The sequence below is a fragment of the Gastrolobium bilobum genome, unplaced genomic scaffold (genome assembly GCF_033153095.1).
Source record: "Gastrolobium bilobum isolate Gb01-03AN ecotype WA unplaced genomic scaffold, APGP_CSIRO_Gbil_v1 utg1595, whole genome shotgun sequence".
NCBI classification, from domain to species: Eukaryota; Viridiplantae; Streptophyta; class Magnoliopsida; order Fabales; family Fabaceae; genus Gastrolobium; species Gastrolobium bilobum.
Genome location: NW_026899397.1, coordinates 466329 through 493649, shown reverse-complemented (window position 1 = coordinate 493649; position 27321 = coordinate 466329). Strand labels below are relative to the sequence as shown.

At 35.9% G+C, this 27321-nt stretch overlaps 1 protein-coding gene across 1 annotated transcript; it reads right to left on the bottom strand.

Moving 5' to 3' along the window:
* Window positions 1–452: 452 nt before the first annotated feature.
* On the bottom strand, window positions 453–25429 carry LOC133290269 (sister chromatid cohesion protein PDS5 homolog A). Its single transcript, XM_061488337.1, has 33 exons — window positions 25148–25429; window positions 22115–22318; window positions 21767–21948; window positions 20992–21118; window positions 20644–20862; window positions 20138–20354; window positions 19903–20048; window positions 19658–19800; window positions 16827–16976; window positions 16697–16745; window positions 16427–16618; window positions 15814–15996; window positions 14157–14311; window positions 13952–14078; window positions 13620–13769; window positions 13469–13525; window positions 7869–8005; window positions 7631–7748; window positions 7320–7454; window positions 7024–7220; window positions 6195–6351; window positions 5947–6087; window positions 4415–4486; window positions 3728–4324; window positions 3521–3628; window positions 3301–3380; window positions 2831–2882; window positions 2656–2742; window positions 2489–2526; window positions 2197–2256; window positions 1962–2110; window positions 1044–1426; window positions 453–929 (listed from the first exon to the last, which is right to left on the bottom strand). Exons 1-33 carry the CDS (start codon window positions 25238–25240, stop codon window positions 879–881), a joined length of 4956 nt encoding a protein of 1651 aa, XP_061344321.1. The 5' UTR covers window positions 25241–25429; the 3' UTR covers window positions 453–878.
* Between the last annotated feature and the right edge of the window lie 1892 nt (window positions 25430–27321).

The following is a 27321-nucleotide window of genomic DNA, read 5'->3' as shown; positions in this document are numbered from 1 at the left end:
GTTCTATGGGTTTTATAAGAGTTATCTTGTAGAAAAAATGATTGTGTTATGTTATAGAAATTCATTTTGCGTGCTATAATTTTTTTTTTTCAAAACATACAGGTCCCACAAAATGTTGTGTGTAAGAAACTTTTTGCGGTCATGTTAAATGATGAATGAACCCCTTGTTCTATTTACTGCTTTTGTTGTCATTGGTTCGATATAAATTGAGGAAAGATATTGAAGAAGAATGCAAAAATAGTTAGCTAGTAATATTGTTCCGGTACTTATTTTATTTCCAAAGAATAATCAATTTATTAATTGCATTAATATATACAAACGAAACATTTGCAGCACAAGTAAAGAATGCCAAGTCGAGTCGTGGTGGTCGTGAACTCATTTCAGTTGACAAAGTCGAAAACTAAGGTTCATAAACCATACATGTATAACACAAAAACAACATGAAGGAGCAAACGATAAGGTCATCTTTTTCACGGATGCTAAGACTACAGAAACATGAACATAAGATAAAGATACAAATACAATTATCCCCACGTATAGCTGTACATGTTGCCCCAGTCAAAATATCAATTATGCTGGTAGGATGAACGACATCCTCATGAATCATATGTTAAACCTATCACCTAAACTAATAAAAGGTCATTTAGCAGAACATAACCCTAAAGCAACATCACTTTTTTTTTACTTTTTTTTTTTCTAAACGTGGGAATGACAGCGTTTAAATTACATCTAGAGGGTGGCTACAATACATGCAAAGCACATCTATTAGTGTGTCAATAAATGGCAGTCATCATTCACACTGATACTTGGATTTGCACTGAAACAGATTAAATGCTGACTGCTACTGAAAATGACTCGTGCTACAGCAGCCAAACTGCTCACCGTTTTTGCCCTGAGCTTTTCTTCCCTGAGGGAAGTTTCCATTTGCTCTGCATCAGCCATTCCCAGTGATTACAGATTAGCTTAGAAAATGTACAAAATTTTTATCAAGTAAAAGAAAATAAAAGTAGGGGCCGCAATTCTACTAAGGCTTAGTTATTTACCAGTGGTTCGTCATCAGAAACCTCAGCAATTCTGGCACCATCAGGACTTGCCGGCTCAATAAGCGATTTTTCCATCTCTCTGGAAACTGATTCTTCTTCTCCATTAACATTTTCTCTCAAAGCTCCACTAGATTCTTCCACGTCTCTCTCTTTTGAATTCCTTTCTTCATCACCATTTTGAACTCCTTGTGGAACACTGAGAGTGTCTTCAGAAAGTCTCTCACCATAATCCTGCTTCTCTTTATCCGATTCTTTTCTATAATTCAAGCTCTTCTCTTTCTTAAGTCTCTTTCCACGTAAAACTGATCTTACTTTCTTGTTAGTTTTCTTCTCCTTGGTTATGATTACGTTAGACCTATCAGCCTGCTCCCCTTCAGAACCACCTAGAATAAAAAATTAAATAAAGCAGACGAAAATGAAGCAGGAGTCTTGCAAAATAATGAGGAACCACAAAAACATCACTAAAATTAATTATAGTTGACGAAACTCCAGGTCGCAAACTAAGAATTAACCATTTCAGAAAAGCAAGACTTCTTCTCAATGATCACCAGCAATAGATAGATTGACATGATACCTAATGAAACAAAACTTCAGCTAAAAGCTATATTAGATTCCATATCACAAGTGAAATATACAGCACAATAATTGAAAGAGTTTGGTAACCAACATTTACTTGGCTTTCTCCTCTTAATTATCAAAATGCCTGGCCAAAGATTGTCAATTTCAAAACATATACATTACTTTATTAATTAGTTTTTTTTTTTTTTTTAATACGGGTATGGTGGATAAGAGGGTGAACCTTGGCCAAACATTAAATCCATATTTGCTTGATACACACTCAAACATTATCACATTAATCAGTCAGAAGAGGTAAATGACAATCAATACACGCATCACATATCTTGTAGGATACATTACCTGAGTTAATCTCAGCTTTAGATATCATAGTATCTTCAGGGTTTGATAACTCAGAACTCTCTTTGGCATCCTCTTGATGGAAATTACTTTTTGATGCACCTTTTTGTCCATGTTTTACACGCTTGCTAGGAGATTGTTTACCATTAACTCTAAACAACAAAATGAAACAAATTATAATGATGGAACATAGATCAAAATCACAAATGTACAATAGGGTCTCATTTTTTCCACTGACATTCTTTTTGTCTTTTTACTTGCTGAGCCACTTGAACTTCTCTGTTTCTTCCCAGTAGACCTATAAAATAATCAAGAAAATCAACCCACAAAAGGAAGACAGCACACTCAGAATGGGATACAAGACCATATTAATTATGCTACTAGAAATACAACTCATTGCACTTAAAGCAGATGAACATGTATTCAACTTTTCAAAAAATATATGGAAATTTTCATACGTAGATGTGCAGTGAAACATATTCATTCAAATACAACTAAACTAAAAACTAATTTGTAAAGGGGAAACTTACACTTCACCAGAAGAGAGAGGTTTTGATGGCTTTAGCTTCTGGAAAGATCATAATATAAAAAACAAATTAAACTCCAATGCTACTATATAACTTTTACTGGAAATAGAAAAAGTAGAAAAGTAGAACTGCTAAAGAGAACGAAAGAAGACTGATGAAAAATCAGAGACCTTGGTAGGTTTGCGATCCCTGTCAATAAGCTCCCAGCGCTCCTTTCCCAAATGGAGTACTTCTACATCTCCGTCATTATATAATATCTTCCACATGACATGACAGTAAAATTGCGTCAAATTGTAATAGTTAGCTGGCAGAATAACATTGCACCAATTCAGAGTGTGAACTTACCACATGCTTCCTCTTTAATGGGTCATAAGATTTAACAGTACCTTCATAAAATCTAGAACATCAATAAACCAACGTGAGAACCTCAATTAGAAATGCAAGGAAAACAAGAGAACAAATTGAAGATTTTAGAAATTCGTCTCAAGGGTTTAAAGAAGGCAGACAGAAAAAGCACGTTAGATAGTAGAAAGCCATAAACTAATAATTAATCTAGTTCCAGTCAGAAATAACATCAGGTAATGAGAACAGATGCAGCATGAAAAGCTTAAGAAATAAGCAAATTAAGAAAGGTGTAGTCGAAAGAATCAGCTAAACCCATAAGTCATTTAGAGAATGTGATCAAAATGCTTCCTACATCACTTAAAAAACCTAAGTCCTTCCCTTGATTGTCCTTTATATAAACAAAAAAAGCGGAATCCATGCATTGTTTTGCTTCTACAACTGATCTCTCTAGATTTATGCTAAGCACTCACTGCTTATCCATAGGCCACCAAACTTTAATTCTGCAGCCAATCAGATCTTCAGCATCACTTTCACCATCCTTTGTCGTACACTATAGACAAAAAATAAATGAACGAATGAATTAATCAAAACAAACTATAATCCACGAGACTTGCTGGAACACAAACATTATAAAATGACATAGAGAAGCTACTGACATGAAAACCACTACAATATTGTAGAAAGATTTACCTTAGCCAATCCTCCAATACTTTTTCTTTTCAGCTTTTTAGTATGTCCTATGGGCGACTTGAAATTGTCACTTTCAGTCATATCAGTTGGCTTTGATTTATCAGGACTCTGAAATAGAGGCGGAAAATAAGCAGAAGCCTACAACATTGACTACTTCTACTATAGGATCCTATATTAGTATAAATCTACTTCACAGTAAGATTTCACCTTCATGTCATGCTCTTCAGATTTGTAGGACACATCGTCATGATAGCTCTCCGAGGCCCTAACTTTTAGTTCAAATGACGGCTCCCTGCCTTTGACCATTTTTCTCTGCATAGTTTTGCTATCTGTATCAGGGTTAATTTCTGCATCCAACGGTAATTTCACTCCAGAAGATCCTTCCCCTGAAACTCTTCGGGGAGCCTTAAAAGTACTACTGGGTCTTGATTTTCTATGGGTAATGGAAGACCGCCTACGTTTAGGCACTGGAACAGGTGTTGCTTCTCCAGCTTTTCGTTTTTTAGTTGTTGCAAACTCTGGATCCTTCTGAACCTTCTTACCTAAAGAGTTTTCATGACCATTACTTGATTCAAAATTAGTAGATATGCCCAAGTTATCCAAATTAATTTGTCTGACCACATTTATGATATCAATATCATTTTCAGCCATTTTTGTTTCAGCTGGTACAGACTTGTTCTTTTTCACTTTTTTGCCCTTGGTTCCCTGAGATTTTATGCTCTTTATTATTTTTCCCAGGGGCATTTCCTTTCCGTTTTTTTCACTGTCCTGTAAAGCATCATCCTCAGCTAGTTGAGATGGAACCTGACATATGGAAGGAACATTATCACATGATTCAAGATTTTAGATGCAACATAAATTGCTAATTGACTTTACCCTTTGCATCAAACATACCATTTCTGATTCAGGTGATTCAAAATGAGCCAACACACTTTCATCGGCTAACCAGGTTTTTATTTCGCTTACCTGCCAGATGAAATAAGTAGCATTGATTAGCATTTTTTAATGAGAAGTAATCCAAGATCTTAGAAATGTTAAAAATCTGTCTCAGTTCCACGATCAGAATAAAGCTTATACCAAACCCCCATCAAACATTATGAAGATGTTATCACCGTTTAATCGCAGTAAAATGTCTGCGTAAGTGTCTATATCTGATCTCTAGCATCACAAAAGTTCAATCAATTAAAAAGATCAAATACCTTATGTTGAGCCAAAATAACAACCAATTCTACAACTTAAAATACACTCAAAATGTTATAATTAACAAAATTTAAAACTAATATAAGGTGATATAATGCTGTTGTAAATAATAATATTATTTTATTTTAAATGGAGTGTTGTATTCTAGGTGTTGTATTCTAGAATCTTCTTTGGACTTAGCCCATTAGATCATTTAGTCTTTTTAAATAGAGAGCTTACAGTTGTAAAATACAATCCTACTTTTCAAGTTCTTTCTTTTCAAGTTGGTATCAGAGCTTTCAATCCTAAGGGCTCTGCTTCCGCAACTACTGCCTTTAGAGCGGAACCCTATTTGTTTGCCTCTCGCCGCCACCGGAAATTTTTTTCCGGGGACCTTTTGAACCAAGAGGATCACTATTTGACTTCGTTTTTCTAGATCTATCAATCCACAGACGTTTCCCAGTCACAAAACAACTCAAACAGCCCCAAAAAGTTCAAACCGCTACTATTTTTCACTGGAACAGTACTATTCCGATGCCTTTTCAACTCCAATCTGCCTCAGACCACCTCAGTTGGACTCGTCTTGGCTCCCCCGGTTCCAGATCTACACTTACCTCCTTGATCAGACACTTTTCCAGCAGTCGGTCTTTGATCTAGTCATAAAAATCGGATCTTTTTGGCCACTCGCGCCTCTTTTCATCAGGTCTGATTTTTTTTGTTGCTATTTGGGACGTTCAGAGACATCTATTTGTCATAAAAATCACATCTTTTTCGGCCTCTCAAGCAGCCTACTTTGATCAGATCTGACTTATTTGTTACTACTTGGAACGTTCAAAGGCTTATGTGGTAATTATTCAGACTCCTTTTGTGCTGCCTTCTTTTTTTCGTCAATGAGAAGTTCATGCATCCTCTGTAAGGGGTCTAGACACTTGTTCTTTGGCTATGTTTGGTAAGATTACACACCCTACATCTCTTCTTGCTTCTTGCACTGATTTTAAAAATTCGTGGATTATGGATTCTAGTGCAACTGATCATATGACTTGTTTGGTAATACAATCTTACTTTTCAAGTTCTTTCTTTTCAAGTAACGCAAGCAGCAGCAACGTTACAAATCTATCTCATTTAATAAAAGGTATCTTCAAGAATTAGCAACTATCTGGAAGGTGTTTTGTCCAGCATGTGAAAGTATATTTAGCAATTTAGCATACCAGAAGGAAACTACATAATTTGACAAGAAAAGAGAATACCATGATGTCATTTTCCTTCTCACGTAATTTGTATAGTATTGGAGGTAGAGAAACTGAACGAGACAATCCTTGCAAATCAACATCCTTCGGTACTAGTCGCCTGGTGATTGCTAACCCAAGGTCACATATCGCATAAGAATTCTGGCCATTTATGAATCACAGACGTAAGATTATAGGCTCTCATCACTTTAACATTTGCAATTTTTATCCATAATCAGAAATTTAAAAAAATTAAAATTATCCTCAACCTTCGACTTTGATGCATCAACCATATCTTCAGAGTGCTTGATACTCTGAAAGATAGAAGTGATGGTAGATATAATTTCCTTCTCTATGTTAGTAGTTACTTCTGACTTGACATCTTCATCTTTTTGCACTAGCATTGATAGTATCAAGTGCAACTTCCTGAAATTCAGGACAGAATATAAATTCCGTAAGAATGAAAATTCCCAACATATTCCATATTTTGAAGCTTACTAACAGAAGTAAATCTGTAGGTATCAGACCAAGATGCATTCCACATTCATATTCAAAAATATCATCTACACGTAATGTGTGGACTGCAACAAATCAGTAAAATAGATACATTTAAGTGTTACAGCAAAAAACTGTGCGTAAAGATCCTAAGTCCTAACTGTATTTGGACAGGGTAAATCAAATAGGCATTGACAAGAGGACCCTTAAAAGCAAAAGCCTTTACTGCACATACACGCTACTACGCTAGTATGGATTTTGACATTATTCCAAACTAAGACTGACTCTATATAAGCTTTCCATAAACTCTGAAGCCTGGCAATTGGAATGCATAAAGGCAAACTTTTGAAAAAAGCATGTGGCTGACTTTATATCTTTCAATCTGCAGACAACCTTCTATAAGCATTATATTATATGTATTATTTAATATAAATCATATAATCAGTACCCAGGACACCAAAAGTTACAAAATACAAAAGCAAACTCCAGCTCCCCAACCCCACAGCACAGTAGCTAGATTCAAGTGTTTCTTTTGAACCTGTTTTAGAAGACTATCTAAATATAAATCCAGTACAGAGATGTTATATATGGGTAAAATGGTACCTGTATATATTATCATAAGCTTCAACATCCTTGCACTCGTCAATATTGGGACATGATATGTTAGCAAGTGCATGAACTAGGTACGGAAGAATGTATTCAGGGAAAGTCGTAAAGGAATTTGCATCTGATTGTCCAGAAAGCTGCCGTGCCCTTCCTTGGTGATGCATGTGAATAATGTCAGCCAGGTTCTGCTTATCCTGCATTAACAGACACAAGTCATCATAAAGACAAATTGATGTCAAAGCTAGGAATATTTCAACTGCAAAAAAAAAAAAAAAAAATCGATAAAAAATTACCTCTGCAAACTCCTCTGGCTTGGATCCAGATATGTTGACCATGAAGGCACATGCATATTTGGCATCCAAAAGGCAATCTTTTATATATTGATGAACTTTGCTTAAGAAAACCTTCTTAGCTTGAGGGAAGCTAATCTATAAGACCCAAAAGAAGACAGAACAGTTATTTCTACATTGAACTGAAATAAAAACTTAAAATATATTAATTTTGACCTATGCATATGAAGAGTAAACTTGTGTTTTGATAATAATGTGGTGAATAAATCATAAATGCTCGATAAGAAACTAGGCAAACAGAAGGAGGAACCCACCTCTAATGCCCTTAAAGTTAAGTGGAAAATATCAACTGGTATCTTATGATCCCAGAGCCTTGACAAACGAAGAACTGCCTTTGCAGATGCAAGCCTCAAATGGGCCTTATCAACTGAACTGCAAGAGGGCATAAGTGCATAGCATTTGAACCCAAAAAATCCAATTTGGAAGTGAAAAAGAGAAAAAGCAACAATTTTCAGATAAATTAAAAAATATAGCTCTATGAAGCTGATATACCTTGACTGTAGGTCCTTTGATATTTCACCATAAGATAGCATGTTTCTCAGGATATCCAGAAGACCATCAATACCAGAACGAACATGAGCATCTTTGACAGGTAAGTAGCTCTTCACTATGGTTTTGATGCCATATATCTGCAGCAAACAAAGAAAAAGAAGGGGGACAAAGAGGCAGAATAAAATAAACTGTTAATATTAGAAACATAAAATAAACCAATTCACTTGTCTTCACCTAACAGCTTTAAACTTTCGGAAGAGTTTATTCATGACATAATATCAAAATGGTCTTAAGTTTAATCCTTGTTACTCCCATTTTTCGAATAAAAAGTTGAATTTCAATACAAGATAGGTAGATGGCCTGTGCATTGTTCTTGCTTCAAGCTCAGAGGGCTTTTGCTTAAAGGGGTGTGTTAGAAATGTAATTTAAAACCATTTATGTGTCTCCACCTAATAGCTTAAACTTCTAAAAAAATTGGTTCGTGACATCCAAAAGCAGCTAATGAGCATTATCCAGTGTATCAAATTACAGAATACAAATGCTATCTGTTGTAAATAATAATTTTTTTATTTTTTTATTTTAGAATCTTCTTTGAGTTTAGCCCAATAGGTAATTTAGTCTCTTTAAATAGAGAACTCTTTGTACTGTTGTATACACAATACAATTATTATAATCCTTCTTTTCAACTTGGTATTAGAGCTCTCTTTGCTTCCGCGACTACCGCCTTTAGAGCGGAACCCTTATTTTTTGCCTCTCGCCGCCACCAACTGCCAATGGAAAAAATTTCCGGGGACCTTTTGGACCGAGAGGACCACTGTTTGACCCATTCTTTTTTTCGATCTATCATTTTATGGACGTTTCCTAATCAGCAGACGACTCAATCAGCTCCAAACACCTCCGACCAGCTTTGTTCTCAACGGAATAGCACTTTTTCGGCGACTTTTGAACTTCGACCAGCCACAGACAGGATCACAACATATGGGCGACCCTGCCATGAATAGACCACCGCCGTCCGCGCCCTCACGTGCGGCCTGCACTCTCTACGCGTGGGACTCACAATCCACCACTCTCCTGGTGCTTGAGCACGTGCCGCCACCGTTTTGCCTCGAACCACCACGTTTGTAATTGTGTTGCCTTCCCAGTTCCAGATCTGTCCTTACTTGCTTCATCTGACACTTTTCCAGCAGTGGGTCTTCGATCTCGTCATAAAAATCGAATCTTTTTTAGCCACTTGAGTCTCCTTTGATCAGATTTGACATATTTGTTGTTGTTTGGGCTCTCCTGAGACTTTTGTGACTTTACTGATAATTACTCACTTCTTCTGTGTTGTTCTTTTTTGTCCATGGGACATTAGTGCACCTATTGTAAGAGTGTTGGACACACAAGAGACATGTGTTTTCGTCTTCATAGGAAGTGTGATAATGCCACTCCATATGTGAATACTCAGCAAGGGGAGTTGGAGCAGCTTAAGGCCGCTATTGATATTCTGTGTAAGTCGTTTGACCATTCTTTGATCTTGTCTGGTAAGAACACACATTCTACATCTCTTCTTGCTTCTTGCACTGATTTTAAAACCTCATAGATTTTGAATTTTGGTGCAACTGATCATATGACTTGTCTTGCTGAGTCTTTTCTTTCTTATCATCATACTGTTGGTAGTCATACTATAGCCATAGCCGATGGATCCCATAAATCAATTATTGGCTCAGGTAACATTCAAATCCAACCTCCTTGTTTCTTAAAAATACTCATGTTCCTCATTTTTCCACTAATCTTATCTCCAATCAAAAGCTTACAATCGATTTAAATTGTTTTATCACCTTTTTCCCTTTTCATTGTGTTACTCAGGATCTCACCACAAGGAAGACAATTGGAGTTGCTGAGAAGCAAGGTGGGTTGTATTATCTCCTTCCAGAGCATGCTACAAATGATACCAAAAATCAGCTATTGATGACACGTCATCCTTCTACTGCAGAATCTATGATTTTGCTACATCACAACGTCTGGGGCACCCACCATTTAGTCTATTGAAGTCAATGTTTCCTTCTCTGTTTCTAAATCAGTCAATTGAGACCTTTCATTGCGATGTTTGTGAATTTGCAAAACATCATCGAGTGTCTTTTCCCTCTAGTGCTATCTGTTGAGATATATAAAACCATTAATATAGTCTCACCCAACAGCTTAAACTTTTGAGTTGAATTGGTTCTTTACATGGTATCAGAGCCTCGGTGTACCGGGTTTGATCCTCACCGCCCCCCACTTTCTTTCAAGTGGAATTTCTTTCTCCGCACAGGTAGGTGGGCCTGTGCATTGTCCACCCTTCAAGCCCAGTAGGCTCTCGTGTGAGGGGGCGTGTTGAGATAATATAAAACCATTAATATAGCCTCACCCAACAGCTTAAGCTTTTGGGTTGAATTGGTTCTTTACACTATCAAAAACATTGAACCTTTTTCTCTTATTCATTCTAATGTTTGGGGGTCTTCTAAAGTGCAACGTGGTTTGTTTCTTTTGTTGATGATATACTCGGGTGACATGGATATTCTTGATGAAAGACAAGTCTGAAGTACCAGAGATATTTATCCGATTTTATCACATGGTCGAGACTCAGTTTGGTAAGAAAATTAAAAGAATAAGATCTGATAATGGTACTGAGTACGTCAACCACCGTCTGTCAAAATTCCTTTTAGACAAAGGTATGATTCATGAGCTCACATGTGTTGATACCCTTCAACAAAACGGGATTGCTGAAAGAAAAAATCGTCAACTCCTTGAAGTCACTAGAGCACTACTTTTCCAAACATCTGTTCCTAGTTCTTATTGGGGAGAAGCTGTGTTAGCTGCAGCCTTTTTGATCAACCGCTTACCTTCACAGGTCCTTAACAATATCCGTCTTATTTATTCCATGACTTCTTTCGTTCCTCTTTTTCCCATTTTGCAAAGTCTTCCGCCATGATGTTGCCTTTGTCCATGTTCATAAACAACATCGCAGTAAGTTGGATCCTAGGGCTCTTAAGTGTGTCTTCTTTGGTTATGCCCCTGATAAAAAAGGCTACAAGTGTTATCATCCTCCGAGTCGGATATTTTTTGTTTCTAAGGATGTCACTTTTCATGAATCTGAGTCTTTTTCCCCAGATCCTCATCTTCAGGGGAGAACAGTTCTTCATAAACTCGTCCCCTTCCTTCTTTGAGTCTAGGTCGTCCTTGTCTACTCCTACACCTCTCCCTCTTGTGTCTACTACTGATGTGTCAGAGCCTTGAAATACACCTGAGATACGGAAGATTTTGACACCTGAATTGGTATATCAGAGGAGGAAACAACCCATATTGCTTCACCAGCAACTTCAATCGTTTGAATCACTGGTAAGTCCTGAATCTCTTGTTTCTGAATCTCCTATTTCTGAATCTAATATTATTGCCTCTAATGACTTGCATATTGCTTCTGATACATCTGATGACTTACCCATTGCCCTAAGAAAAGGAAAAGAATCTTGTACCCAAAGATCTTGTCCCTCCTGTACCCAATACTCTATCTCTCATTTTGTCTCTTCTACTAACCTTTATGTGCACCACAAAAGCTTTGTTTCATCACTAGATTCTATCTCAATCCCAAAATTAGTACATGAAGCATTAAGAGATGAGAATTGGACTCAAGCCATGTAAGAGGAGATGAATGCCTTGGAGAAAAATAAAACATGGGAGGTTGTTGATATATCTAATGAAAAGAAAGCAGTAGAGTGCAGATGAGTTTACGCCCTAAAGTATAATTCTGATGGTACTCATGAGAGATATAAGACTCGGTTAGTCGCCAAGGGTTACACTCAGACCTATGGTATTGATTATGAAGAAACTTTTGCACCAGTTGCAAAGATAAATACTGTGAGAGCCTTGTTGTCCCTTCCTGCCCATTACAACTGGAATATAAATCAATTTGATATAAAAAATATTTTTCTTAATGGTAAGTTAGAAGAAGTTTACATGGAAATCCTGTCTGGTTTTGACTCTATGGATGGAGAAAATAAAGTTTGGAGGTTAAAAAAGACCTTGTATGGATTGAAACAGGCTCCCCGTGCCTGATTTGGGAGATTTACTAAGGCTATGATAACCTTAGGATACAAACAGAGTCAAGGAGACCACACATTTTTCTTTAAGCACTCTCAAGATGGGAAGCTCACTGTGCTCTTTGTGTATGTTGATGACATTATTATAACAGGTGATGATATCGTGGAGAGACATTCTACAAGCACGACTAGCCTCTGAATTTGAAATTAAAGATCTTAGGAGATTGAGATATTTCCTAAGGATAGAAATAGCTCATCAAAAGGAAGAAATCTTTATTAGTCAGAGGAAATATGTCCTTGATCTTCTTAAAGAAGCAGGAAAACTTGGGTGTAAACCCTTTAGTACTCCTACTGAGCAGAATCACAAGATGGGTTATGTTGATGTTGATGACATTATTATAATAGGTGATGATATTGTGAAGAGACATGTTCTACAATCACAACTAACATCTGATTTGAAATTAAAGACCTTGGGAGATTGAGATATTTTCTAGGGATAGAGATAGCTCATTCAAAGGAAGGAATCTTTATCGGTCAGAGGAAATATGTCCTTGATCTTCTTTAAAAAGCAGGAAAACTTGGGTGTAAACCCTTTAGTACTCCTATTGAGCAGAATCACAATATGGGTTATGAAGAGGAGAGCCCTCCAGTTGATAAAGGACAATATCAACGACTATGGGAGACTGATATATTTAGCTCATACTAGACCAGACCTAGCTTATGCTGTTAGTATTGTGAGTCAGTTCATGCAAAATCCAAAAGAAAAACACATGCAGGCAGTGGAGAGAATTCTTCAATATCTTAAAGCCACTTCTGCTAAAGCACTGTTATTCCGACGTGATGGCAATCTCTCTTTAGAAGTTTATACTGATGCTGATTACGCTAGATTCGTGACTGACCGTCGATCTACCACTGGTTATTGTATGTTTCTTAGTGGTAACTTAGTGACATGGAGGAGTAAGAAACAGGATGTGGATGCTAGGTCCAATGCAAAGGCTGAATTTCGAGCTATGGCTCAAAGCATTTGTGAATTATTGCGGTTGAAAATTATGCTTGATGATCTCAAAATAAGATGTGAAGGACCTATGAAGCTGTTTTGTGATAATAAATCCGCCATTTGTATAACTCATAATCTAGATCAACATGATCGGACTAAACATATTGAGGTCAACCGCCATTTCATCAAGGAGAAACTTGATAGCGGGTTGACCACCACTCCATACATTCCTTGTGGGCGTCAATTAGCTGATATTCTGACAAAGGGATTTCCCTCAGAAAGATTTCAAGAGCTTACTAGCAAGCTGGGAATGATAAATATCTATTCCTCAGCTTAAGGGGGGAGTTTTGTAAATAATTATTATTTATTTATTTTATTTATTTTTCTATTCTATAATCTTTTTTAAGTTTAGCCGAATAGGTCATTCAGTCTGTTTAAATAGAGACCTCTTTGTACTGTTGTATACACAATACAATTAATATAATCCTTCTTTTCAACTCTATCTAAAGTATCTAAAAAATAGAATACACAATCTTCCTACCTACCTTCAACACACAAAGATCACTTTTATCCTCCCAAGATGCTCTTTTGTGATCTTCTTTCTGAAATCATGAGACAAACATTTAAATAAAAATCAATTACTTCCATGTTATCTCATAAAGCAGCACATCATTTGAAGGAATTTGAAAGGCTTACACTATCACTTTTAAGGATCTTGTTTATTATAAATTCTTCAATTTCACTCTCTCTAGTTTCAAATACAGGCATTGCAGTCTGCGCTATGCACCCCAGAGACTGCAATACGGCAGGTAGATGTGTTTTCTCCTCCAGCATATCTACAAGCCTCTGCATACAAGGTCAGAACAATCAGAATAAAAAATTTCAGAATATTAGAATAAATGAATTAACTATATGAAACCTTGTATGGAACAGAGAGAGTTTTGAGGCCATCATCCTTTGTTATTGCAGCTAGAGGCCTAGAGCATGCACAGCATAATATTATAATAAATGAATTGACTATATGCAACCTTGTATAGAACAGAGAGAGACTTGAGGCCGTCATCCTTTGTTATTGCAGCTAGAGCATGCACAGCATACTTGGCCTGTCGCCGACTGCCTTCTAAACATACTCTCTCCAACATAAGGTCTACGGAACTGCATGAAACAAGGAGATAATAAGAATATTATACAAGGAAATGGATCTAAAAGAGTTAAAGAATTTAACAGTGCCACCTTGATGTAACTGCGAGTTGTTCACGTATAGTACCACCAGCCTTTGCTAAAACATTCAAAACACCCTCTTTAATCATATCGTTATTATCCTTAAGTAAATTCACAAGCTCCTCCTCACTGCCACTGAGAAGATATGGACTGAAACGAGCAATTATCTGCATTTTATCATAAGTGAAGTTAACCAAAAAAGTTAGAAAAGTTGATTCTATTTTTTTTAATTTTCATGTCCAAAATGACTGAATACATGTCATTGCTTCATAACAAAATTACACAAGCATATGAAACAACTGAAAAGGGTATTGCAAAATAAAACAAGCATAGTAACTCGTATAACACTGTTTAAGATACTGATAGAGTAACTCATATAAAACTGTATATTGACAAACCATTATTGTGCCTACTAACAACTTAAACATTAGAGACTATCCCAAGGTTCTTTACATGGTATCAGAGCCTCGCCACCCCCCACTTTCTCTTGTAGCGTTTCTTAGCACAGGTAGGCTGGGTCTGTTGCATTGTCCACCACTCTTCAAGCCCAATGGGCTCTCGTGTGAGGGGGCGTGTTGAGATATATAGTCTCACATTGGTTGTATATTGTTCACCCTTCAAGCCCAGTGGGCTCTCGTGTGAGGGGGCGTGTTGAGATATATAGTCCCACATTGGTTTTATGTTATCCCAAGGTTCTTTACATGGTATAGAGCCTCGCCGCCCCCCACAAGAGAAAGTGGGGGGCGGCGAGGCTCTGATACCATGTAAAGAACCTTGGGATACACCACCTCAAAAGCTAGCTCAAAGGGTGGGAGTGTCCAAGGCCTTATAAACTCCACATTAGTTGCACATACAACCAATATGGGACTATATATCTCAACAGAGACGAATAGGCTCCATGACATGGATAGTTGAGATATATAAAACCATTAATGTAGCCTCACCCAATAGCTTAAGCTTTTGAGTTGAATTGGTTCTTTATATGGTATCAGAGCCTCGGTGTACCAGGTTCGATCCTCACCGCTCCCCACTTTCTTTCAAGTGGAATTTCTTTCTTCACACAGGTAGATGGGCCTGTGCATTGTCCACCCTTCAAGCCTAGTAGACTATCGTGTGAGGGAGCGTGTTGAGATATATAAAACCATTAATGTAGCCTCACCCAATAACTTAAGCTTTTGGGTTAAATTAGTTCTTTATAATATCAATGCCTCTTTAACCAAGAGCACAATCCATGCCACCACCATTCTCTCAATTAAATTAAATTCAACACATGGCATTGGTGGGACTCTGCTATCTCCACATTTTAAGATTAAAGGGGTTTCACATAAGGAGCTGTGTTAGAGATAGCAATAAAATCATTCATTGGCCTTCTAGAAGTTCTAGATTACTCCTAACAGCTTACGTTTTTGAGATGAATTGTTACTTGACAAACATTCACCCTAAGACCAAGGATAACAATTAATCAGCAGCAAGCAAAGCCATAAAAGAAGGTTTTGCTATCAATTAGTACAAGCAAAAAAATATAGAAAAGTGTAGGAACTTTATTCTTTTCCACACCTTTTCTCTGCACTTAACATGAAAGTGGAAATTGTTCATGACAGTTACATAATACAAATGTTCAAGAACCATGTGCAATAATTCAATACACCTAAAAATGGCATTTTCTCACCACTAAAATATTCATGCAAGATTGTATGCGCTGATCATTCTCTGCAGATTTAAGTGTGATGATTTCTGAAAGAATGGCTTTTACATGCTCCTTGTTGAAAAGCAAATAGGAGCACTTTACATAGAAGGTATTCATAAATTCATAGAGCCGATGTTTCTCACCAAGTATCTTTAGCAAATCATCCTGCAAACAAAAAGTAAAAAAGTGACCAATATCAGTAAATAACAAAATGTAAACTACAGTTTCTTTTTTTCCTTATTAGAAAATAAACATTCTAGTGAGTTAATCGGAATCATAACTGAGATTGTACTATTTGGATGTTCATATACAGCTCTCCTAATAGACTCCTAAAGTTGAGGAACTCTTTGGAATTACAATGCTAACATCTATAGGCAACAGGAAAGCAGATCCAGAGACACATTTAAACTGTATTAGCAACAAGTTCTTGAGCTTAGTAATATATCCCACAGGAATTGGGTATTAACTTCAAAGATTAATTCCAATGCAATTTGTAACCATGATTTCACAAATCAGTATCTCTAAAACCGTATCTATCTTGTACTAAAAAAAAAAAAACCGTATCTATCAGTTACTCAGTTTCGGATGATATTACCCTGTATACATGAGTTTGATGGAAGCTAGTATTTGGATCAACAAGATTCATCAAAATTTTCCAGATATTAGCATCTTTTAATTGATCAAGAATCTGGAAATTCTCTTCAGCCTTTGTTGGGTCAGCAAATGAACGAGACATTACTCGGAAACAGAACACAATCTTTTTTTGGACCTCAGGAATGTCTTTATCCTGCATGTAAGTAAGATCAATCCCTTCTCATCAAATTTCCTTTGAAAGTTCATCTTTCTAACTTCCAAGGTCACATACCTGAGTAGTCTGCCTCAGAGCCAGATACTTCTGCATCTCTTCCTGTAACCTGCTACCAAAGTGGTGCCATCAAAACTGAAAATTTGAGACACCACGAGTATAAGCCATCACAGAAGTCAACCAAGCATACCTTTGTTTTTGCTCCAGTATCTTTTCAAGAGCCTTGACCTCTACTTTATCAAATCTAGAGAAAATCTCAACCCAATGTTTAACTATATCATTGATTGAAAACTCTGATGGAAATAGGGACCCACATAGAATAGATTCGATTATATCTGAACTGCAGAATGAAGTGAACAAAAGAAATGTCAAGAATTAAAACATCTCTATTCCTAAGAAAACAAAAAATAAAGAAAATAAAAACAAAACATAAAGGGAAACAAAGAAATAAACTCAGAAGAAACTATTATCCTATTGCTAAAACAATGTTCCCCGCTAAATAATTGGATCGTATTTACAAACAATGATCACCAAACAAACTAAGGGAAACAATTTCATTTGTATTTTTTTTTTTTTTTTTTTGTGATCATAGAAACAACTTTTTACACAATAACATTCAATTCATCAACATCAACATCAACAACACCTTTATCCCAAATTAATTGGGGTCGGTGGTAGATGAACCCACATGAAAGATACAAAACGGTTGAAAAAAAGTAACAAAAAAAATAAAAAATAAAAAATAAATAAATAAATAAATTAATAAATAAATAAAAATACACAAATAAAATAATAAAATAAAATAAAATGAAATAAAAATATATGTATATATAAATAAATAAAAGTAAAAAAGAAAGGGACAAGAAGAAGTGGGGGAAATGAAGGGGAAAAGGACTAAAAGAGGACCATCTGGAACATAGGAATAACAGCGGGTCTAACCCTCCACCATACTTATAGCTTTTCTCCATTCCTTTCTAAGACATACTGTCCGCCAATCTATATCCCACTCCATTAAATCTTGTTTTACTACTTTTCCCCAAGTAAGCTTCGGCCTACCTCTGCCTCTTTTTGTGCTTAGCTCTTGGTAACAAACTTCTGTTCTTACAGGAGCATCCATGGGTCTTCTCATCACGTGCCCAAACCACCTCAATCTATGTTCTCTCATCTTCTCGGCTACCGGTACTACTCCGACCTTTCGTCGAATATCTTCATTTCTTATCTTATCCATCCTTGTGTACCCACACATCCACCTTAACATCCTCATCTCTGCTACTCCCATCTTATGCTCATGTTGCCTATGTGCTGGCCAGCATTCCGCTCCCTATAGCATTGTCGGTCGTACTGCCGTTTTATAGAATTTTCCTTTTAACTTCAGGGGAATTTTGCGGTCACACAAAAATGCAGATGCACTACGTCATTTCATCCACCCTGCTCTGATTCTGTGATTTACATCCTCATCAATCTCTCCACCATTTTGTAAAATGGAGCCCAAGTATTTAAAAACATTTTTTTTGGGTACCTCTTGACCATTTAGATGCACAGGTTCTTGGTCCTCATCTTGTACCAGAGAAAACTCACACTTCAGATACTCAGTCTTGCTTCGACTTAATGTGAATCCTCTGGATTCCAATGTGCTTCTCCACAATTCAAGTTTTCTATTAACACCCTCCTTGCTCTCATCAATAAGCACAATATCGTCTGCAAAAAGCATACACCATGGAACTTCCTCTTGAATATCTTTTGTTAGTTCATCCATAACTAAGGCAAATAGGTAAGGACTTAGAGCCGACCCTTGGTGTACACCTACCGTGATAGGAAAATAACTTGATGATCCGTTACAAGCTTTTACACATGTAGTAGCCCCATCATACATATCCTTGATTGCCTTTACATACTTTAATGGAACATTTTTCTTCTCCAAGACCCACTATAAAACTTTCCTTGGAACCCTATCGTATGCTTTCTCAAGGTCTATGAACACCATATGCAAGTCCTTCTTCTTTTCTCGGTATCTTTCCATTAGTTGTCGCATCAAGAAAATGGCTTCCATGGTACATCTTCCTGGCATAAATCCAAATTGATTTACAGAAACCTTGGTATCTCTCCTCAGGCGATGTTCAATAACCCTCTCCCACAGCTTCATAGTATGACTCATTAGCTTAATGCCTCTATAGTTTGAACAATTCTGTATATCTCCCTTGTTTTTGTAGATAGGCACAATCATACTTTTCCTCCATACATCAGGCATCTTATTCGTCTGGAGAATCTTATTAAAAAGATTGGTCAACCATTTTATTGCCACATCCCCCAGGCCTCTCCACACTTCAATAGGGACACCATCAGGCCCCAAGGCTTTATTAGTCTTCATCCTCTTTAAAGCCTCCTTAACTTCATGTGTATTAATTCTGCGTACAAATCTTCTATTCATATCATCATACGCGTCCTCTAAGTCCACCTCGCTTGTATTTCCATCCCCATTAAACAGCTTGTTGAAGTATTTCAACCATCTTTCACTTACATCTTCATCTCTCACCAGAAGTTTTTGATTTTCATCCTTAATGCATCTAACTTGAGTGAGGTCTTTACTTTTCTTATCCCTTATCCTTGCAAGTTTATAAATACCTCATTCACCATCCTTGCTCCCAAGACTTTTATACAACTCGTCGAAAACCTTGCCTCTCGCTTCTCGCACTGCTTTCTTTGCATTTTTTCTCGCCAATCTAAACTTTTGCAGGTTCTCTTCATTGGGACTTTTATGCAAAGATCTAAAGCACTCCTTCTTATGTTTAATTGCCTCTTGCACCTCTCCATTCCTCTCCATTTCAAAAATAAATTTTGAAACGAAGGGGTCAGTCCTTATTTTATTGTCACAAAACAATAAAGGCTTATGCTTCCTTTGTCTTTAAAATTTAAATATTACATGGAAAAGCAAAAACCCACATGCAAAAAGATAATGAGCATGATGCAAATAGTGGCAAAGATGATAACAGAATATCTACTTATGTAGCATCAGCATTTCACCTGAAATCTTTGTCATAGAAACATTTAAGGATCTTCCCTGGAATCCAGTCAAACTCACTGGAATTGACTGTGTCGGAGCTATTCTCACAAAAAACTCTATATATCTCAGCCAATCTCTCCATGGTATACTTTTTAACAGGTAGCTGGAAAACATAATAAGGATTTGAGATAAAGTGAGTTGAGATTGTCAGAGTTAAAAAAGAATTTAAGAAAATCGATAATTTATATTTTAGAGGTATACGTACAGATTTGTCACGAAGCCGTTCTGCAACAAGTTTCAAAGATTCAAGAGGAACTGCATTTACGGCATGACATGCCACATCACAGATTACAGCCACAACTTGCTTTCGAACATTTTCATCAAAATCCAGCAACTGGTCACAAAGGGCAGCTAAAAAGTTGTACCCAAATAAATTTAGCAGATATAGTAAAAATATAAGATGGGACTGAATATCATGTACACGAATTTAATGCACTCACAGAATATTTGAGGAGCTTCAGCCCTAAAAGGATTTGACAGCAGAGAGCTCTTTACATGCTCAAGGACAGACATACGAACCCCAAAATCTATATCAGTCAACCTATTTAAAAACTCTGAAAATATAGGCTGAAATTCTTCAGCAATGGAAGTTCCAGGAAGAGCAATTATATCGCCAACCAAGTTCACTGCTTTCAAACGGGTTTCCAGCTGGTCAGTCTGCAAATTTCCAAATTACAAATGAGAATCCAGGCATCAAATTTGAACGACGGTCAAGATTATAATTATGCTAAACTCGTAAACTAAATTATATGAAAAATAAAAAATGCTAAAGTGGCTCTTTGTAATTGTGATATCAGATCTTCATAAATTCTAAAGCTCAGGAATTCTCACATACAATTTATACAACGAAACATCTTTATAATAGCAACGACTTCAATTTAATGGAAACAAATGAATACTTAGAAACCACATGGAGCATCAGGATAACCAGTAAATCACTAATTACCAGTAGCTCTCCTGTGACATAAGGGAGAACTCCAGTTAGGATCTGAGGAGCACAGCAATAGAGATCATAGATAACTCCATGGTATTGAACTTTACTGTTAACGGGCTTGCTGTCCCCTGATATTAATGATAGCAAAAATTGTTTAATGGTGGGTTCAAGCTTTCCTACACATTGCTGTATGACATTCATGGAAAGCTTCCTCGCGGCCCCAGTAACATCCTGGAATTAATAATTCCACACAATCATGTTTCTTATGTAATATTAGACATAACACAAAAACAAGTATAGCCTCCAAGAGCATCAGCTATCTGCCTATAACAGGAAAAAAATATAAGAAAAAGTACTTACTCTTTTTTCACAACCTAATGAAGACAGTAAAATAGATAAAAGATCCTCACGGACATCTTCACTCTCTTCTAAGAGAACGACCATTATAGTTTTCATGGATGACAGAACACTTTCGGGATGATCATCTCTGAGCATGAAACAAAGTATACAAGCACCACTTATTAACCCAAAGAGGATCTTCAATCAAGAAAAGGAGTATAGAAAATTTGACAATCAAGAAATACTACTGATGATGAATGCTTCAAAACTAGTATGACAAAGTACTACTCAATACATAATGATTGATAAATCAAAATTAGAAAATACAAAGAACTGGCAAAATAATTAGGAAATAGTTTAAAAACAGTCAATGAATCAAGAAGAAATCAACCTAAGTGTACACAATATACCTAGCATAGTTGCAGGTACAATAATATGCCAAGCATCACACATACAATATCCCAAATGTAATAAAAAAAGAAAACAAAAGGACAAGATAGGCAGGACAGGAACCAATAGAATGAGAGATAATAGTGTCACAGTTACACTATTACAGAACTTGCCTCTCCATTTCAAAACATCACATTCCAATTTATGTTTGACTAATTATCTTTAATTCATTCTCATACTTTATGACCAGCAAAAAGAACATGGGCTCCAGAACCAAGTATAGACCAACAAAACATCAAGTTTGCAATCTTGGAAGCATATAGCAGAAGCGTTCAGAACAATACTACTATTTAACAAGAGCACACACCTACAACTAACTAAGCAAAAGATTTTATGATAAACTAACCTGGCCACTGCAAAGAAAGTACTGAACATTTCATTCACCAGATCATCACATTCAAGATCCAACATTACAACACATGATCTGTATTTTGCAAGAGTCTCCAATATAGCAACTCTCCGGCCAAAGGACGGACCACTTGTATCACTCAGGCCACTAAAAGTGCCCACAATCAACTGAAAGATGTCCTGTAAAGTGATCTAACAAAGATTAGGATGAAGGACACTATGTTCCCAACTAAATTTCTCTTTATGTTTGGTTGAAAGTAAAAGGACAATGTTTATACTTTTTAAGTTATAAATAATAAGACAACCTAATTGATATAATCAGATAACTAGAGTAAACAAAAAGCACCTTTAGAACATCATCACTATAAGGAGCCTCAGGTGCAGTGATCCGAGTTATCTCACAAAGACATGTTGCAACTAGAACATTGACATCACTATCTTGGTGCTTCAGCAATTCTGGTTTAACAATTGAATTAAAAAAGGGCTTCATTGACTCTAACGTAGAATCTGATGGTGATTGATCCATGTCAGTCAGGCATACTGCTGCTTCCTGCAGGTGGGGAAACATTTTGTTGAGAGGGGGGATTAGCAGTTGCCATTAAAAAAAACAACTTGCACTTAAGATGAAAAAAATTATGCTATACAACAGTAACATAAGTTAACAAAAAAAAAAAAAAAAACTTCTTAATATTAGATAACGACATAACGTTATAGCATGAATTTGACCTCAAGCATTATATGCTTATAGACTGGTTTTAATTGTTAAGTTTAAGAGTTACTGTTAGTGTTAGGTTATTGAGAGTATATGAGCATGGCCCACATGTACTTTGTACTGCATTGAACTACACTCTTAACCTAGTAGTATAAATACATAGGGAGACTGTGCTACACAGCTTATCCCATTGCAGCATAAATCAATCCTACTCCCTTTACTTTCTCTACATGGTATCAAAGCCTACTAGGGCAGCCAATCATCTAGGCTGGCTGTTTTCCCAAAAACAAAAATAATAAAATTAAAACTCACTGATATTAAACTCAACTGGTATGGTGAGAACTTTGTTGGCGGAAATATTTAGTTGAAATTAGTCTGGGTGGTATGGGCAATGATGGAGACTTGACAGAGGCCTGCCACGAAGGAACCGAAGGCAGCCACATTATGGAATACGGAGGATAAATGCATTCTGACCTTACTTGTGAATTCTGTTGATAATAGAACACAGTCAGTCATCACCCACTGCAAGACGGTGAAGGACTCACAAGATTTTCTGAAATTCTGTTAGGAAACCACCCATTATTGGGATGTATTCTAAGAAGGGGCATAAAGGATTAGAATCCTAGGCTGGGCAATAAAGTATGAACCTTTTTTTTTTTTGGGTGTTTGGGGGGGGGGGGGGGGGGGAGTGCTAAGCCTAAAACCGTAATCTTACGGAAATTGCCCGAGCTTTAATGTTTCAATTTCAAATGAATGTTCCCAAGATTTTCTGGGCAGATGCAATTCATACTGCTACATATTTGATTAATTGAACACCATCATCTGTGTTAAATGGTGATATTCCTTACTCTGTCCTATTTCCTTCCCAATCTTTGTTTCCTTTACCCCCAAAAATATTTGGATTATTGGATACATGTGGTCTGTTCATGAAGTGTGTGTTCTGGGGTTAATCCAATACCCAAAAGGTGCCACTTTTTTTTTCCAACCTTGGTTACTATCTTGTTTCTACTGATGTTTCCTTTTTTGAAGATCGTTCCTTTATTGGCTGATTCATCATATTCTTTGCCTGCATGACTCAGATGATACTTTCCTTACTTATACAGTCATGTACTCAGTTCCACAGACCCCTCCTGATACTGGTTTCAGGTTCATTGAGAGGACGTCCGGCCGTCATTCCCAGACTAACGCTTCTCCTCCAATTGACACTCCTACATTGGATAATCCTCCTTCGCCTCCTCAAGTGCTTTCAAATCCCACTACTAATCTTCCAGTAACCTTACATAAAGGTAAACATACTTGCACTTGTCCTATTTCTTCTTATGCCTCTTCCACTAGTTTAACTCTTACATCTCGTTCCTTTGTTGCGGCCAAAGATTTTGTCTCTGTCTCTAAATCACTTTCAAATGCCTTAACCCATGATCGTTGGATGCAAGCTAGAAAGGAAGAAATGCTGGCTCTTGAGCAAAATGAGACTTGGGATTTGGTGTTTTTACCCATGGGGAAGAAAACTATTGGATGTAAGTGGATTTACAGTTACACTAACAAGGTGAATCCCAATATTCCCTTGCTTGATTGAAAGCTCAGATAGTTGCTGAAGAAATTATAGGGATTTATGTATAGAATGAGGAAAACAAATACTTAGAATAAAAGCATATTGATATTGTCATCAAATATGGTATGTGATACAAAAGACAAAGTCTGATCCCTATTTACACTCGGACTGCTAAAATAAGAAAATTGTTATGAACCAACTCTCCCAAAAATATAAGATGTTAAGTGAAACACATGAATTATTTTTATAATATAATATTATAATTCTAACAAACCCTATCACGCAAGAGCCCTTTGGGCTTGAAGCATGGACAATGCACAGGGCCACCTACCTTATGCTGAAATTCAAAATTTTATTAGATGAAGGGGATGGCAAAAATCGAACTCTAGACCACTTAGTCAAAGAGGCTTCAATACCATGTCTTAGGTAGAGACACGTGAATGGTTTTTATATTATATTTCTCAACAGATCAAATCATGAAATGTTAGGAAGTACGGAAACTAATTCTAAGAGATCCTCTAGGATACTCTAAACTATTTTAAGATATAATCTTAATATTATATGATGTCTTCTAGATATTTCAACACTCCCCCCTCCCTAAGCTAATGCTTAAATGAAATCTTCCAGATATTCTGGCAATTGCCAAGGGATACACATAAACATATGGGGATACCTACACCAAACACAAAACACCTTCACGAACATTCACAAATTAACCTAACTCAAAAGATGCTCGACAAACTAGCTTCAAATTAAACAGAGTCTGGCATCAAAAACAGTAAATCTGCCAATTGTCTTTCTCAATTGCAAAAGGCCCGACTAACACAACTCAAATCCTCAATTATAAGCCACTCAAACAAAGAACCACAAAACTTTAGCTCAATTCAATTTTTCCAAGAGACATAACCCAGAAAAATTGTCTTAGTGTTCTTCACCTTAGCTCCCCCAACACCTCAAAACAGAAAGTAACGGATATAACTAACCCCAAAATAAAAATTTCAAATCTTCCATAAAAACTCAGGATTTTCGAACCTGGCCATCAAACACTTAATTGGAAAACGAAGCAACGAGAAATTCAAAAAAAAAAAAAAAAAAAAAAAAAAAAGCTAGCAAACCTCCAAGAGCTTGATGAGAGCGTCATTGGAGGAAGGAAGGGTGTCGAGCTTGGATCCCAGCTCCTTGAGCTGAAGATGAGGCTTCTGAGCCATATTACTGACTCCAGAAAACAAAAAACGGTGTCGTTTCAGTGATGCGCGTTGTGTTTCATGGAGTATACACGAGGCTGGAGCAGAAGAAGAAGAAAGTGAAGAAACGAAGCAGAGAAGGGTTTTCGGGTTTTCGTTTCTCTCTCTCTATCTCTCTTTCTTTCTCTCTCTATCTTGTTGGTTTGGTTGGGATATAGCGAAGTGGAAGTGTTGTGTTGTGGGGCTTTAGATTTTCGAACAGAGAAGCTAAATGTACTCCAAATGCAAATCCAAATCTATGCCATTCACGCGCTGACTTTTTTCTTTTTGCTAACGTAACTAACACACTTTTGTTTTGCATTCATGCCCTCCGCTTTTCCCAATACCTTCTAAACTCCCCGTTTGAATTTTGCGTTTTATTGCATTTGCACCCATCGTATTTAACAAACTTAACTTTTTTAAATGAAACTGGATGACTACTCGTTATGTAAGACTCAGTTTATAGTTAAAACTGTTTTAACTGTTGCCAACTACCATTCCTTTTTTTGCAGACATAAGTAATGTAATAAATTTTCTTTTTATATATTGAGATTTAGTAAAGTAATTCAAACCATTGCTTTAGATCGCAAATATAAATAATTTGTCAAACATATATATATATATAGGGATATACATTTCTGCAAGTGTTATACGTTCAGCAATCAAATACTTGTCAGATATATATACATGAAAGCACTAAATACTGGGAATCATAACCATACAAAAGATGAAAGCATTAAATGTGGGGAATCATACGTTGCTATACGTAAAGCGACTGCAAAAATAATTTTATCATATATATATATATATATATATATATATATATATATATATATATATAGGCTTATTATTTTTCAAACTGTTTGAGATAATTTTATCTCCGACTACTAAATCATAACCGTACAAAGATGGATCAATGGTGATAAAGAAAAAAAGAGAAAAGGAGAATCATAACCATTCAAAGGTGAATCAATTAATATAAGGAAATAAATAAACAAAACGACGTAGTTTTGAGATGGCCTTAGATAAACTTATTTCAAGTTGACGTAGAAATATTTCTCTCTCTATATATATATATATATATATATATATATATATATTCTAAATTTCTTATTTAAGTATATATTAAATATTTAATTTTCACTTTTCACAATACATCCTTGTTTATTTTATTTAACATTGAAAAATAAATTCACTAAAACATAATAATGTGAATGAATATTTGCATAATCTTAACTATTCCTTAAATTATAATATTAATTATTTATAAACTTGATTTCATAAAATTGTACATATAAGATATAACAATCCAAAATCAACGAACACTGAAGACTATTTTAAAGTGATTTTTTCTTTAAAGTAAGTAAATAAAATATATTTATTTTTTATTTAATTTAAAGTTCATCGTGATTTTATCATATTAAATTTTAAAGTTAGTTAAATCATTACTTACTCATTTTAGGAATAATATCATTTTGGAAGAGTTGTTAATAATTCTGGCAAGTATTGAAGTTCTTTCAAAACTAAAATTTGATAGAATCTAACTTAATTTCAACTATATAGAAAAAAAATTACTAGTTATGTTATCAGTTAAAATTAAATGTATTGATTATATTGTCAACTAAGAAAATGTCGTCATTATGAAAGTCTGATTAAGAAGATTACAACTTCAGAAAAATATAGAAAAAGTCTAATTAAAACCTCGTTATAAATTTCAATTGAAAAAAGGGACCTCGTATTTTGATATTTCTCTTTAAGTCTCGATACCAATTAAATCGCATTTGCATTATATAAACCGTTAATTGATGAAAACCCTTTATATTATATAAACCCCAAACTGACTTACCACTTAAATTATATATTATAATATATTTATCATAATTAGTAAGTCCAAGGAGACTAATTGCTCTGACAATTATTTGTCGAACCTCTTGCTAGCTTGAATTTGGATAATGATTTTGTCTTATTGAACCTTCTCCGAATTACTCTTACTTTTATTTGCGAACTCCTCAATCACTTTTCGAATTAGGGTGTCCTTGATTTTTTTTCTTTTTGTTTTCTACTTT

Bases quoted from the DNA above. Each gene is read 5' to 3' on its own strand.
- LOC133290269 (XM_061488337.1), bottom strand. From the start codon at position 25,240: ATGGCTCAGAAGCCTCATCTTCAGCTCAAGGAGCTGGGATCCAAGCTC. The intron at 21,949-22,114 runs GTGCTTTTTGTT...ATCACTTTACAG, and splicing joins ATAGTGATGATGTTCTAAAG to GACATCTTTCAGTTGATTGT. The intron at 4,325-4,414 runs GTATGTTTGATG...TCCATATGTCAG, and splicing joins AATCACCTGAATCAGAAATG to GTTCCATCTCAACTAGCTGA.